General features: G+C 44.5%; 1 protein-coding gene across 2 annotated transcripts in view; it reads right to left on the bottom strand.

Annotated features, from left to right (window-relative positions):
* Nucleotides 1-5,366: 5,366 nt before the first annotated feature.
* The window catches only part of Rassf4 (Ras association domain family member 4), a 35,306-nt gene continuing 24,932 nt past the window's right edge, over nt 5,367-15,740 (bottom strand). For both annotated transcript variants that reach the window (XM_047552356.1, XM_047552357.1), the window contains 6 exons: nt 15,264-15,421; nt 10,649-10,750; nt 10,281-10,332; nt 8,953-9,074; nt 8,031-8,128; nt 5,367-6,839 (listed from right to left, as the gene is read on the bottom strand). In XM_047552356.1, coding sequence (XP_047408312.1) covers nt 6,779-6,839; nt 8,031-8,128; nt 8,953-9,074; nt 10,281-10,332; nt 10,649-10,750; nt 15,264-15,421 — 593 coding nt within the window. In that variant the 3' untranslated portion in view covers nt 5,367-6,778. The remainder of the gene's footprint in view (nt 6,840-8,030; nt 8,129-8,952; nt 9,075-10,280; nt 10,333-10,648; nt 10,751-15,263; nt 15,422-15,740) is intronic.

Genomic DNA, 15,740 nt, shown 5'->3' with positions numbered 1-15,740 from the left:
TGAGTCTTTTATCACCAAAAGGCTTCCCTAAGGTGGGAATGATCACACTGTATTTACGGAAAGGAAACCAAGGTTTAGAGACGAAATTTGTTCAAGTTTACATTGTAAGTGAACAGCCCAGTTTTGGAACATCCCTTTTCCTCTCCAAGCCTTGTAATTTTCCACATGCCCCTCTTGTTTCTCTTTAGTAGTGAACTCTCTTACTTCTGCTGTTTTACAGGCTTCTTCTCTTCAGCCAGCCTGGCCACTGCAGCATTTGCTCGGCATTCCCTCTGTCTAATGACTTCAAATACCTTCAAATGTGCTGAGGATTCCCTCACCTTTAACTCCGACTGATCCTGGAATGCAAATATTTTGAAACTCCAGACTTGTACATCCAATTAGTTTCTCAGGAATTCCATTTGTATGTGTCATAAAAATCTCAAACTTAATATACCTCAAATGAACTCCTGATACTCATTTCACTTCTTCTGCAGTGGTCTTCATCCCAGCAATTAATGGCAACTCGATTGTTTTCAACCATACAAGCCAAAAACTTTGATATCGTTGTTGTCTCTTCTTATTTTCACCCCAAACTTACACCCAATCCACCAGCAATGGGTCTATCTCTGAAATAGATTGAGAATCAAACTACTGTCAGTGTCTCTGCTGCTGTAACCTACACCCAGCCACCCATCACCTCCTGGCTGCATTGACTTCCTGACTGGACTCCATCGTCTTCTAACAGCCCAGATGATCCTCTTAAAACCCAAGTCAAATTGTGTCATTCGTGTGTTCAGAACCCTTCAAAGGTTTCCCGCCCCATGAAAGCAAAACCCAATGACTTTAAGTGTATCAACCATGATATATATATATATATATATATATTTTTTTATATTTTTGTTCTTTATTGTGACTGCAGTGCTAAGAACAGTGCTCAGCAGGTAGCAGCCTCTCAAATATTTGTTGTGGGAATGAATATATAAGATGCTTCATTGTTTACAAAGTGCTTTTACATCTATGTTCTGGTCATTCATCTTTACTATAGTCTCATGAATCAGGGACCATCACATCTGTCTGGCAGATCAGTTAAGAGACCTGCTTCTCTTTCATACTCTGAAACTGGGGCTTTGTGCTATTCAGGGAGCTGCCTCTGCAGATGTTAAAGCATAAAACTGAATGAGGCCTGGATCATGAAGATCAACTCAGTAATCCAGATAATATCTCTACTATTGTAAGGATTAGATGGGATAATGTAAGGCACTTGACACAATGCATAACACATTAAGAAATGTGAGCCATTGTTATTACTTTTATTATTAAATTATTATTACAAGCTATTGATGTTGAGTTAGAGGGGTTGGGAATGAAAGGCAATAACCAGAGATGCCAGGGATGGCTTAGGGAAAGTTTTAAGAGCAAAAATTGTCTGTTTGGACTATTTGTTCTATGAACATGAAAATAAAAAAATTTTTCGAAAACATTTTGTAAGACAGGCATGAATTTAAAACTAAGTCTTGCCATGTCTCACATTAAGGTGGATTTTCCTTTTCCTATTCTGAAAATGACTGAGCCAGCCACAAGGTCCCAGGGGTATGCAGATTTGAGAACTGGATAAGAATGACGAATTTTAAAAGGGAGATGAAATACAAAATACAAAGGGCCAAGAGTGAATGAGGTAGGAGGTAAGGATAAAGAGAGACCAGAACTGGAGAAGGACATGGGGAATAAAGGGAAAAGAAAAAGGAGATTAGAGTAATTAGGCAGAATTTTATGCCCTTAATTTATTTAAGTACTTGCAGTGTCTTATTAATATTCCCATGGTGGGATTATACCTGTGCATTTGTGCCACTCTTCTCTGATTTTCCATTCTTTGCCATTGCCATGTGACTCTAAGTGCCTCCTAGTGAATGACGTGCCCGTCCCAGCAATGTAGACTCTACTATGTGACTTGCACATGAGTTTATGGGAGACACCTCCCAGCCCAGAGGCAGCTTTGGGTCACTGTGCTTCTGCCAGCACTCTGCTCTTTCTTTATGCTTCAAGAATAGAATATCCCAGTGAGGGACTGCTCCTCCAGCCTAAGACCCAGGATGGAAAGACAGATGGAGAACTTGTAGTCAGTACAGTCCATGGAACATGTGAGAGAAATAAATGTTCTTATAGACTGAGATTCTTGGCACTATTTGTTAGTGCACTAAAGCAATTATACCTTTCACCAACCTTGAGAGAGGAATTATGATTATCACCCCATTTTTATGGTGGGAAACTGAGGCAAGTAACTTGAGCCATGTAGGGATCCTGCTTGTCATTACTACATCAGTCTTGATTATAACTATCATTTGCTTACCAGGTGACCCTGGCACATATCCCAAACTCTGCAGAATAAAGTTGTTAAGATATTCAGCTGAGCATGGTGTTCTGGTTTCTAACACCCAAACTATTTCTTAACTGATATTGGATATGTTAATAGTTTTTTAAAAAGCCAGGTACATTCTGGCACAAAAGTTGTGACCTACCTTTGTCTAGCTTAACATGTAACCCCCTTCCGTCTGCCTTTTTGTGCAGAGATCCATATTTTGCTGCCACCCAAGACAAACTTCAGTCTGCAAGTCTCTAATTAATTGCACTTTGTGCAATCCTGGATCTATCTGCCTTTCTTCAGTCTCATGGCAGCTTCTGCTTTTGGCAGCCAGTTCTCAAACACTAGGACCCAATTTTCTCCAAACTCCCAAAGTTAGGTGCAGAATTGAGCTGCAGCTCATTTGTAAGTGACAGAGTAAGACTTTAAACCAGGAAGTCTGGGATTCCAGACTTTTTAAGTCAATTAAATTATCAAGAGTGGTCACACATAATATTTAAAAAAAATAAAAAGGAGAAGGGGGAGGGGGAGGTGGCGTGCACAGCATGGGCATCTAATAGCACATCTTTCTGGGAAAACTGAGCCAAGAGAGTTTCAGCCCCTTGGTGGCCGGGACTTCTCTGGGAAACCAGAGGCTCTGTGCCTCTGAGTGTGGCAGTGTTTGAAGAGTTCTTTTTAGGAAGAAGTATTTTCTGAGCTGAGAAACATCCTGCAAAGACAGCTTCCTTTTCCTGTGGCTTTGTCCCTTGAACTCCTTGTTCCCACGTGTGTGTGAACATGTGTTTGCCTGTGAGCGCATGTACACACACACATTCACACACACTCATACTCACAAGCACTGTCTCAACAGGAAGTGCTGCTGCCAGGGTCTACATTTGGCAACACTGAGCCACAACCCAAGTGCAAGAAGTCCAGTCACGTGTGACAGGAATGCAGTACCCAGAGTGGTTCATTTCCCACAAAGTAGACCCCTCAGCACAGGGTCCCTGAACAATGTTTCTGTCCCCACTAAGTCTGAGCCTGTTTCCTCTCAGCTCTTTGGGAAAGGAAACCCTGGGAATTCCCACTCTTGTGCCTGCAGAAAACATCTCTGTTAAAGCCCCACAAGGAGGGCCCAGAGCTCCACCCAGCATGTTGTGCATCTCTGGGCACGTCGACAGCTGGCTCACTCCCAATCACAGCTCATGATTCCTAAATATAGTGTGTGCATCTGGTTGTTTTTACACTTGTAGCTGCTTGGATCTGACCAACTGAGCTTCCTGCCTGAGCACCACTGAGGAACTGAGGGGCAGGGGCACTGCGGCTTACCTCTACACCTGACAAAGACACCTCATTACTTCCTCTGCAGCTGCAGGGTGCCTGCGCCCTACCCACATGGCCACATTGGGCATTCTTGATTCCTCCACAAATCACTTGGTCAGACTGCACAAACTTTGGACTTTATTTCCCTAGAACTCAGTGGCCAGATGTATCCTGGGTGGATGGATCTATTTTGACAATGAGAAGGCCTTTAATCCACTTTCTGGTAAACACTCCAAGCAGGTAGCATATCGTTATCACAGCCAAAAAACAAGCTGTTTTTTGATCCCTTCTGGTCATTTGTTCTGGACAAACAACCCTGTTTTTCTGGAGTCCAGTCCTTTTGCAATCCTGTTGATTTCATCCTGAGCTGTTTATTATACTCGCTGGTCCCTGAGGGCTGGCCTGGGAAGACAGCATATTCTGGCAGGGATCTTTATCTTTGGATACCTTTACTATCCAAGATAACAAAAAGCATATGAGAAGTACTATAAATTATATGGAGCTGATACTCCCCCAAATCAGTAAGAAATCACAATCTCTGGGCTGGGGAGATAGCTCAGTTGGTAGAGTGCTTGCCTCACAAGCACAAGGCCCTGGGTTCAAATCCCCAGCACCACAAAAAAAAAAAAAAAAAAAAAAAAAACAAGAAATCACAATCTCTAAAATATGAAATCCTGGTGTTAGAGTTACCTGTTTTTCTGATTCTCTCAAGAAAACAAATGTGTGTTGATAAAAAGTTTTGTGAGCCCAGAGAGAATTCCATCCTTTTCTGTACAACTTGCTATAGAGTTTTCCTAGCTATGATATTCAGGAATCAGTTTTGATAATATCTACTTTGAAAGTGTCACTTACCTAAAAAGACCTCAAATAGCACTTTAACAACTGCAAAAACTAACCAACCAACTAAACAATCAGACTGGAGTTTATGGAGTTTCCTTTCAGTGACTTCCAAAGCATTGTGCTTGTCCTTCTCCTCACTGGCATGTGTTTGTTGGTCTGCAAAAACATACACACTCTCTTGGCCATTGGCAGCTCAGCCTCAGGCCTCCTTCCTGGGAACTTAGCTGGCTTGCTGAACTGGTCCTCTAACATTCCCCAGTGTCTGGCCTTCTTCTGACCAGGAAACTCCTGAACACAGGACAGATAGTCACTCCATCTTGTTCTTCCAGGACTGAGCATAGGTCTGGCACAAGACAGTCACTCAGTTACTACTGAACAATAGAAAGGCAGTTGTCTAGACAGACTTAAGGCTGTAAATATGGACTGGGGAGTAAATAAAATTAACTGAAAGCTCCTGCTTGATTCATTTTTTACCCTTTCCTGAGCCTCTGCCTGGAAGATTCCTGAGGCCTTTCTGATACTGATTCTGCAATTGCTCAGGTCACTCACAGGCTATCACCAGTGACTCCTCCTCCCTGTCCTACAGAAGTCTCACCTCAGGTCCCACAACAATCCCCAGGCTATACACGAAAACAAAGGAGTCCTGTCAATGTCAAGTGCATCTGTTTGTGGCTCTCCTGCCAAGCTAAGAGATTTAGAGATTAGAAGAAGGTGACTCTACTTTGTGTCCAACCAGAGAAATGAAAGCTGTACCCCATTTGTGTACAGTGAACCAAAAATTTAAAAAAACTAAAAAAATAAAAAGAAAGAAAAAAGAAGAAGAAGGGGTCAATATGGATATGCAGAAAGAAAAAGAAACAGAAATCTTGGTCCTCACTTCTTCAGTTTAATACAGCACACCTTTATTGAGCACCTAAGAAACTATACTGCCAGTCAAAAGAAAAGACAAGAGAACTGCAGTCACACCTCCCCTGGAATCTCTGAGGCTCTATGATGACAGCACTGGGTCAGGGCAAGCTGATATGAAGAGCACCCTGACAAGCGGCTCCACTGCTTGGTTGTTTCCATGTTCTGCTCTTTTTGGGACCCCAAGAGGAGCTTCTTCATCCCTAAGTGATGAAGTCTCTCCTATCTTTACAAGTCTTTATGGTTCTTCCTTTTACGTGTGCTATCCACAGACTCAGCAGAAGAATTTGGTCTTCTGTTTTCTGTTTTAAACAAACACCCACATGGATGATATAAACTGTTACAGTTTTGCAAGGGATTTCTCATTCATTCCAGAAATTCTCCATCAGTCAACAAACAAATTTCTCAGTATTTGGCCCCAGGGAATTTAAAGCCCTTGCTCCCCAAACAGACCTTCTTCCTCATTACCACACAGGGAAGTGTTTAGTGTTGTCCCCTGTCCACTAGATGGGAGGTCACATGTCTGTAGAAGACAAGAGGCACACAGGTGTCCGCAGGATAATGGCAATGAGGGCCAAATACTACCTTCTCAAGTCACTGCCAGCAATGTCCTTTCAACACCATGGAAGCCACATCCTCAACATGATTAAATTGATGGATTTCTTTCAGCAAGCTTCTTTCAATAATTCCTTTGGGCTTCACTAAGAAGAATATTTCTGCAGAAAGCAGACAGGTTCCTCATGGTCCTACTCCTTATTTAAGCTCTGCAGTAGAAGTGCTGGGCTGTACAAGGAGGTTTAGAGGCCAGGGCTATTATGGTGAAGTGATAGCTGCAAACAGGGTACATCTCATAACTTCTGGTAGTGCCCACTTTCCCCAGCAGAGTTACTGAGTAAGCAGTATGATAGGGGGTAGACAGGGATGTTGTGGTTCACATAGGGGATGAGGACAGTGCTTGGTGGCCCTACTGGGAGTCTGAGCCAGGTACAGGGCAAGTGGATGAAGCCCACAACCCAGGGGCTAGTCAGGTACTAGTCTCTTGAGCAGGAGAGGTATGGCCTGAACAGGACTGGTCTGGCCATCTAGACATACAACACAGCCATTGACACAGTTTTAGTGCCAATCACTTCCCAGGGTAGCCTGCCAGTCAGACCACAGTGGGCAAGTTCCTGGCTCCTCAGGCCTGGGTCTGCTTCCTGTGTGTGCTCACTATGGAGCCAAGGCTAGGAATGCAGGACTCACAAAGCTTAGACTTCAGACAGGTTAGAAACACAGGCGCTTGATTCCTTAGGCAGCAGCCATTAATCAGTGTGACCCATCAGGGCCTGGTTGCTGGGACTCCACATGCACTTGCTGCAGTGGGCATTAGAAGAGACCAGTGCGAGCTGGTTATTTGGCCTCCACCAGCTGCTCCAGGCGTTGCAGCATTGTCAGACGCAAGGCTTGGAATCTGGGGGGAGACAAAGACAAGGGGATTCATTGAGGTTGGAGGAGCAGTAAAATGGCAGTAGAAGGGAGGGAGCACAAAGATGCCTGACCCAGATCACTGCTCCTGACGGGATGACTGGCAGTCATCACCTATCCTCTGGGAAGCAGTGGGGGAAGAATTCAGTAGAGCTCTTTACCATGTGGAGCTTCAAATCCGAATGTTACGCTATTCCAAAGACTCTCCAGTATAGACAGGAGCCTGCTGAAATGCACAGGGCAATAGATCAGGGGTCAGGAACCCCGTGTTCCAGCCCAGGCTCTGCAAATAACCTGTACTATGTCCTTCCTCATCTGGGGCTTCAGTTTCCTTCCTGCACACTGAATGACTGACCAGGTGATCCCCAGGTCCCTTCCTGCTCTAAAACCTTAAAGTGACATGATCAATGGCAAATGGATGCTTCCCTCTGATTGGGGTCTCCACTGACTCCCTGTGTGGGGCCCAAATGCACAGGTGAAAACTGTAGGGAGTGAGGTTTCCCAAGAGTCATTCAGTCATAGGCCAGAAACTAAATCAGTTACCAACCCAAGCTCCTGCAGGGAGTTGCCTGTCTTTCCTTCCTCAGGCCCTGGGAATGCCTCCACATGTCCTGCTACATGTTGCTGAAGGTCAGACAGATCATGGGGACCTGCAGTCTGGCTAATCTCACACAGCCAGATCCTGCTCCCTTTTCCATTGATTTCATCCCTGGTTCAATAGCAACTGGTGCTGGAGTTCCAAGAATCGCCACCTTCCAGTAGGATTAGTATTCCTACTAGTACAAAAAGTTTCAGACCAGGCAGAAGCTGCAACTAGCAGGTCCTCTCTGTGGTTCCTTTTCCAGAGTTAGATCACTAGATCCAGTGCCCACTCTTGCTCTTGGCTCTGCCTTTCCATCCCAGTTTTCTGCAGTTATATCTCAGGCTGGTGAGAATGCCAAGGCTGGGTGGGCAGTCTGGACTGGGTTCCCTCCATTTTGGAAGGCTGTCACCCCAGGGTGCTGTCAGTACTGAGAGACCAGAGGGTGATGCTAGGAGCCAGGGTAATAGGCCTCTTCAAACTGCAAGGGCACCAGGTACATGTGGAGGAGAGACACCTCCCCACCCAGTACCAGTGTGCCCTGCAGACATGCCCTGATGGTCAGTACCCACAACTGGCTGTTTAAGTGCTGCTTACTTTGTGGTCAGTTTGATTATTTCTCTTTCCTCCTCTTCTTTTAATTTTTCAACAAAACTGTCCAGCACCGGCATTTCAAACTTAATGTACTGAGCAACCTAGAAAATCCAAGAACATTTTAATGTGCTTTAAATTAGAAGCCCAAAATATGTTTTCTTTTTCTCATGGCTTCCATAGTGGTCAACCCAGCCAACATCCTTTGTCCATGGAAGTAGCTGCCCTTCTTCCCACCCTACCCCCAACACTGCTCTGCTGTGTAGGATGGGAGAATGAGAACCATTCTTATCTCAAAGGCAACTATTATCCATGGGAGGAAATATTGAGTTGAATATTAGGAAAAGCATTCAATACTTCAACATTGTCACACTGGGTGTTCTCTGGGGGTCGGGGTGGGGTGGGTGCTGAGAACAGCATTGTTTTAAACAATGAAATGAAACTGTACTAGCTCCGTGAAGAGGCTGAGGGAGAATGGGCTACTAGGCTGACTCCCTGGTGTCCAAACCTTAAGGACTTTTCTATGCAAAGGAATTTGAAAATGTGCTCATCATCTGATCAGGACACAGGCTGTTAGTAGGACTTAACCATCTTCTTCCCTCACATAGGCCCTAGTTAAGAGCCCTTGTGTGGGTCTTTAACTTACTAACAATAAAATACACTCCAAAGAAGGAAGAGGATTCACTAGCATGAGAGTAAAGGACAGGGCCCGGTTTTCTAGGACTCAAGTTCTTTCTTCTTCTGACAAAGCCGGTGGGCACTAATAGGAAGAGGGGGAGCTGGAGCCCATTGAGGACATCTGTGGGGCTGCAGGAGACATCACCATGGAGGGCTCTGGCCAAGGTCATCTTTAGAGCCTTCTGGAGTTCCCATGTTTCCTCCTAGACCCTTTTAAAGAAGCACGCCCCCAGCATCAGCCCCTACTCACATCATGGGGGACTTCCTCGCCCAAGTCAGCTTCCATCAGGAAGATCTTGACAATCTTCTCACAGGGTCCATGCAGAATTCTGGAAATCAGTGGATACTCACAGTCTTTCAATTTTGTCCTCTCTGAAACAGAAGGCAATTTACAAAATTCATAAGATGTTAGAAACACCTCTCTTTGTACCAGGACAGGAACATTGTAGAAAATGGATGTTCAGGGAGATCAGGGCACCTTCTTCAGATCTCACTGAATGTACCTGCCCTGAGCAATGTGTGATCCTGTGGAAGGACAGCAGGACAAGTCAACCCCAAATCTTCCACTTTGGCACAGGGTTATGTTGAGCTAAGGACAACTGAGAAGGAATGAATACAAGAAAAGCTCTGTGTCCTGCTCCTATTTGCCTAAAAGCAGGAAATAAATTTATCAATGTGTCCCCTCCCCTCTTTACCTGAAAGGACAGAAGTTAATCACTAGAGACTGCTCTAGATCCTTGACATCCCAGAACTGGCATCAGAGGAATCCACATAGTTAATATTAAAACTAGACCTCATCCTCCATTGATTCTCTGATATCTTGGCCTTCACACTATTTGCCTCCCTGGAAATTCAAATCCCTTCTTTGTTTGGTCACTTTTCTAAAAACTTATTCTTCTGCTGAGGTGTTGTGAAAACCCAATTTCTAACCACCCCTTTGAGTCACTCATTCCTGAGAGTTCCCATGGGTATACACCACACACCTGTTCACAAACCCCTTTCTGTTTTTCTCTTTCCAATCTAATTTACAAGACCTAGACAATGAACCCAAGGAGGGTAGAGGGAAAATACTTTTTTGGCCCTCTTCTATAGTGTCATTCAATGAAGTCCAGCTAGGAGAGAAACTGAGCTAGGAGAGGAGCTGAGTGGACAGTAGGGGGTAACAGAAATGCAGAAGTGCAGGCCTGCTCAGTTACAGGACATGCTGCGACAGTGCTGCAGAGAGGGGCATGCAGGCTCTGTGGCAGTAGCTCCATGTCTCAGCTTCTGGCATATGCTCCCCACCCCTCCTGACTGAATCACAACAAGCTTGATAATGGTCCATTTCATTTGAAGAGGTTGGTGACAGTGGCTTTGTGCATGATTTTAGTGGAATTCTGAGAGTGACGGCAAAGGTGCCTGGGTTGGGGTTGGGGAAGAAGGTGTGTGGTAGAGGTGCAGTATATGCCAGTGTAGAAGGGCTGACTGCTGCCGGGCAGGCCAGCTCAGAGTCCTCAGGGAAGAAGTACAGTTGGCAAGCTTGAAATAGGAACAGAATCTTTTTGCATTTATAATCTGGAAGCTGAAGCTGGCACTTACCCCCAGACTCATGAACGATGTAGAGCGCAAACTCACCAGGGCCATCTTCCACCTGCACAGGAAGTCACAGAGTCAGTCTTGCAACTTTTTGAGATAAGATGGAACAAAGTAACCACAGCCACAAAGTCACATATACAAGGAGCCAAAACGATTTGATTTTGCAGCCTGAGCCCATTCTGACACCCATGAGATCCCTGACAAAAATCCCAGAGACTTACTTCCCAGAAATGTCAATTCAACAGGGGAAATCCTGCCAGTCTACCCAGGAGTCATATGCAGTCCTCCCCATCTGCTCCAGCCCTCCTCCCAGCAAAAGAGCAAAGCAACAACAGCCCAGGGAAAGGCTGTTCCACTGTGGCCAGACTTACTCTGAACTTGTTCAGCAGCAAGGTGAGCACCTGCAGAGTGGTCATGGTGCTGTTGACCCTCACGTTGGTCACGGATCCGTAGGCAGGAGTGAACACAGAGGTCTGTGTGGGGCAGGAACACAGCTCAGTGCTGGCATCTCAGTGTTGAGCACACTCAAGTAACAGATGCCTGGTTCTAGGAACACCTGCACCTGTCCATTCATGCAGATCCATGGGTAAACTGTTCCCAGACCTAGGGGCACTGAGGGAAGTTGTAATGGTGTGTGCTTTACAGAGAACCCTAAGAAAGATAACTTCACTCCATCAGGGCCAGTGCTCTGGATCCTAGGAACCAGGGTCCTGGAAGTCATTCATGGGGGAAAGGGAAGTCAACTTTTCCTTCACTCTTTGTGTCAGCTGAATCACCACATGTTTTCTGATTCTAAAACTTAAATGTCCCAAGTCTGTTTCTCCACTTCCTTCCAGTCTGACTGAACAGAAGTCCTCAAGTCACACTATAGCAGTTCCCGACATGTTCTCTTCATCTCAGCCCTTCCAAACCAGTCTCCGTATTGCTGCCCAAATGTATACCACTTTTTATAAAACACTGAAATGCAGTGTGTGGTCTAGTCTGCTTCATGGCCTAAAGTCCCACCTCAGCCCTCATACATCTCCTAACCCAATTCAGACCTCCTGACTTAGGATCTGCAGTTGGAAAGAATACCAGGCCATGCTATCTCTATAGTATATTTTGTCAGAGAGACTTTTTAAAAAGGCATGGTTCTAATAAAAAAGATCTGAATACTTCCCACAGTCTATGCAATACCATCCACCTCCTCTACTTGTTATGAATCTATGACACTAAGACCCCCTCACAAGCACCCTGTGCTCCAGTCACGGGGGCTTCTTCACAGTTTTGCTTTTTCCTCCAGGAGGGAGACATTATATTCCTGCATGTTTCTTGCTTTTGTCTTATGATGATTTGACTCACAATTTTTCAACTTTAGGATTGGTCAGAATCCATACACATTCAGTAGAAATTGTACTTTGAATTTGGAATTTGGATCTTTTTCTGGGCTAGTGATAATATGGTCCTATCTTCTCTCTCAGTGATGGGTAAGGCAGTGAGTCACAGTTCCCAGTCAATAATGTGATCACAAGGGAAAACCACCAGCTCTCTACAGCATGCTGTGTTGTTAATGGATGATGTTGGTAGTTCGGGTGTATTAGATATATTTTCATCACTGATATTTTCAACATATGATGGGTTTATTGAGACATAACCTCATTACAAGTTGTTATGGTTTGGATGTGAGGTGTCCCCCAGAAGCTCATATGTGAGACAATGCAAGAAGGTTCAGAAAATAAATGACTGGGTTATGAGAGCCTTAACTCAATCAGTGAAATAAGCACCTGATGGGCTTAATTGAATGGTAACTAAAGGCAGGTGGGGTGTGACTGGAGGAGGGAAGGCATGGGGGTGTGGCTTAGGGTATATATTTTATATGAGGTGAGAGTCCTCCTCCCCCTCCCCCTCTCTCTCTGCCTCCTGATCATCATATGAACTTACTCCCTCTATACCACACTCTTCTACCATGATGTTCAGCCTCACCTTAAGCCCTGAGGAATGGAGCTGACTATATATGGACTGAGAAGTCTAAAATCATGAGCCCTCAAACTTTTCCTCCTCTACAATTGTTCTGGTCAGGTTCTAGTCACAGCAGTGAAAAATCTGATTAAAACACAAGTGGAGGAACATCTGAATGTGAAATCACCCAGGACATTGCCGGATATTTAATAAGTCTTCAATAAATACTAACCATGTACTGAACCTGCTAAATATTTTATATACAATCTTTTATTTAATCCTCATAACAACGCTTTGAAGTGCCTATAACAAGCTCCCTTTTCTTAGATAAAAAACACAGGATTGCAGAAGGTGAAATAGATGGTCAAGGTCACCCATCTAGAAAGGACAGTGCCATGTAAGGATTCTGCAATACTTGAAAGCCCACACATTAACCCTTGGGTCCAGGAGCCTCCTGGAGAAACTGATTATTCTGCAAGTTGTCAGGTCTCTTTACCCTCAAGCTGAGTTGAAGTTTGCATAGTCCTCCTGCATGGTCTGCTTTCTCGTGGAAGTAGTTGAGATTCAGGGTGCTTAAGGGACCTGCTCAGTACCCCAGCTGGTCTCTACTCCAGTAAGATCCAGAGTCAGCCTCAAGTTCAACCTGCTTCTTATGTAGCTGAGATCTAGACTGTCTCTGGGTTATGCATTATCCAGAAAGCAGTTTCTGAGAAACATTGAATAGAGGGGTTAGGCCATTTCAAGGAGTTGAAAGGTCTTATAACAAGAGACTCTTGGTGTTTCTTCTGCACAAAGCCTTGAGAAACTCAAGACGAAACCAACGAACTCCAAGGGGGAACAAAAGTCTTAGGGTGCTTTCTCATCTCTAACCACAAAAGGTTTCTCTCTAATAGACCACATTCAGATCCAATAGGCCGGGACAAAGCAGTAGGAACAGTTAAAAAGTTTTGCCCAGTCTGGAAATAAAACCAGCCTCACTGTGAATCAAATTAGTTTGGGGAAATGACTGAGTGAAATATGATGAGTATACAGTTCTAAGAAATAAACCCTCGAACAACTCCTACTGGAAGTCAGTGCTATAATTCTTTGTATTTTTTCTTCAATTGTTGCTTGTGACTCGAGAATTTGTACCCTAATTTCTATGAATATGAAGTGGGTATGCATATAGAGCAAGGTAAGAAAGAGGGTTTTCATATGGGATTTCTCTTTTGGAACTCTTTTCTCACCCAGAAAATGTGATACAACTGTTCAAAATATCTAAGACACTAGTCTGTATTCCGGAAAGTAGGACATCTGCCTGGAAAAATGGATCCACATTCCCCAGGTAAATGGATTAATAAGGTTCCTGGGGTAATAGACCAAGGCCTGAGTATGTGGCTGGCTGAGTAACTCCTCTTGGGAGGGTGGTCCAAATGGAAATAAGCCTGTGGCTATGATGAGAACCCTCATTGTTCCTTTTAAACTCACAGAGTGCTTCAGACATCATGTCCCTGAGATATTTGCAGTGACTAAAATAAGGTTCAATGTTCCAGACATACCTCTCAAAGACAGACAAATGAGACACTAGAGAAGTCAGTGTACCGGAGTTCAACCCCACTGTTGGTACCTTGAGTCACGGGGCAAAAGATTCTTCTTTGTTAGGAGGACAGAACTAGAAATAGCCTAAACTTATGTACATATTCTTCTTTTTTTTTTTTTTTTTTTGTTACCAGAGATTGAACCCAGGGGTGTTAAACTACTGAGCTGAATTCCCAGCCTGTTTTATTTTTATTTTGAGACAGGGTCTTGGTAAGTTGCTCAGGGCCTTGTTAAATTGCTGAGGTTAGCTTTGAACTTGTGATCCCCCTGCCTCAGTCTCCTAAGCCACCAGGATTATAGGTGTGTCCCACCATGCCTAGACTCATGTAAAAATTCTTTGACAGTTTTCGAAAATTTCTTAAAATAGCATATCAATATTTATTCAAATACTAATAACTGGAGCTTAACCTTTACAGAGTAAACCTTTTCAGAACAAGATTTAAAGAATACCCAAGTCATAATATGTATCCTATTGTTAATCTATATAATCACCTTGAACTTCAACCCTGGCTGCCTGCCTTTGCTCTTTCAGGAGATTTGATTTTCAAATAGTGTTGAATTCTTCTGGACTTAGCAAACAAAATCCTGTTATTATTCATAAACAGTTACTGCAAACTTAGCAAGACATGGGAGGGAGGCAGTGAGATTAATGAAGTGTTCCTTCAACTTGCAGAATTGAATTTTATCCCAAAGTCCAAGGTGCCCCAAGGATAGCCTGAATAGCCCCTAGAAGGTCTGACCCCTAGGCCTCCCGTTACCCAGGTTCCTCCACCCGCATGAGTCATACTCCATCAAGAAGGGCAGCTGCTCAAACTGGAAACCTCTGCTTTCATTTCCCAGGGCAGCAGGATATGGCCTATTGCAGGACACTCCAACCAGGGCCTCACCCAAACTGCCACTCATTCCATTTATAGTAACAATTAACTTCTCCTTTTAGTTCCTTTTGTTTGTGCAATGATGTAATTTGGGGAAGGTGATTTTTCCTAAGGTCAGTACAATGCATACTCGGACAAAAGGCGGGTGCTGGGAATCAGGAGCTGTTTGGGTTCTCTGGGAACAAACACACATGCCCCTAGACACACCTCTGCTAGCAGGCTTAATTTATCAAGTGATAAATTATAAATGGCTGGATACATGCTGTTCCTGTGGAATGATCAATTGAGCTTGGGTGGAAACTTATAGACTATGACCTCACTAAAGATAAATTGGCATTACTGTCTGTCTTGAGATTACTTGCCAAAAATCCACACAACTTGGAGAGTGCATAGATAGTGAGTGTGTGGTAGAGAAAGCACAGATCATGAATGAGTTGTTATGCAATGGTACTTTGGGCAAGATTCTTTTCCTCCTGAGCCTTCAGGACGGGGGTGGGGGGGTGACAAGGATCATGGGGCCGCAGTGCCAGTGCTTGGAAATGGTTCCTGTGCTCTCAGCTTCAGGGCCCTGGAAAAGGCCAGGTGGGAACATCACCTTGTGATTATAAAAGTGTCCATTGATAGAGAATCGGTGTCGCCGGATCCGCTGGGCCTCCCCAGGTGCACGGCACTTGGGCCTCCTCTGGATCATACAGCTGGCATCACTCTTGGTCCTCATTAACTGTGGTACTTCCTCCTCTTCCTCCTGGGGCCCTATAGAGAGAAATGAACCAGATGGTGGCAAGGTGGAGGATGGGAGCAGAGGAATTGCCATGTGTCTAGCCACTAGACCACCTGTGGGATTTGTGAGGTTCCCAAGAATCCTGTGGTCATACTGCACTACCATACACAACAACGTTAGTGTTGTTGCTGTGTTAGAGGCAGGGGTAGCACTTGGATGATCTGCAGACATTGCAGACAGAAAGGTGTAACTTGTGTCACATCATGTGACTTTAAGCCTCCTTGTCTGTCTCGTGGAGTCCAGCAAGGCCTTTAGGCACTTCAATCCTGTCCTTCTGAGTACCCACTCCTT

Source organism: Sciurus carolinensis, chromosome 5 (assembly GCF_902686445.1).
Source record: "Sciurus carolinensis chromosome 5, mSciCar1.2, whole genome shotgun sequence".
Taxonomy (NCBI): domain Eukaryota; kingdom Metazoa; phylum Chordata; class Mammalia; order Rodentia; family Sciuridae; genus Sciurus; species Sciurus carolinensis.
The sequence above is the reverse complement of the archived record's forward strand: the minus strand, read 5'-3'. Positions and strand labels throughout refer to the sequence as shown.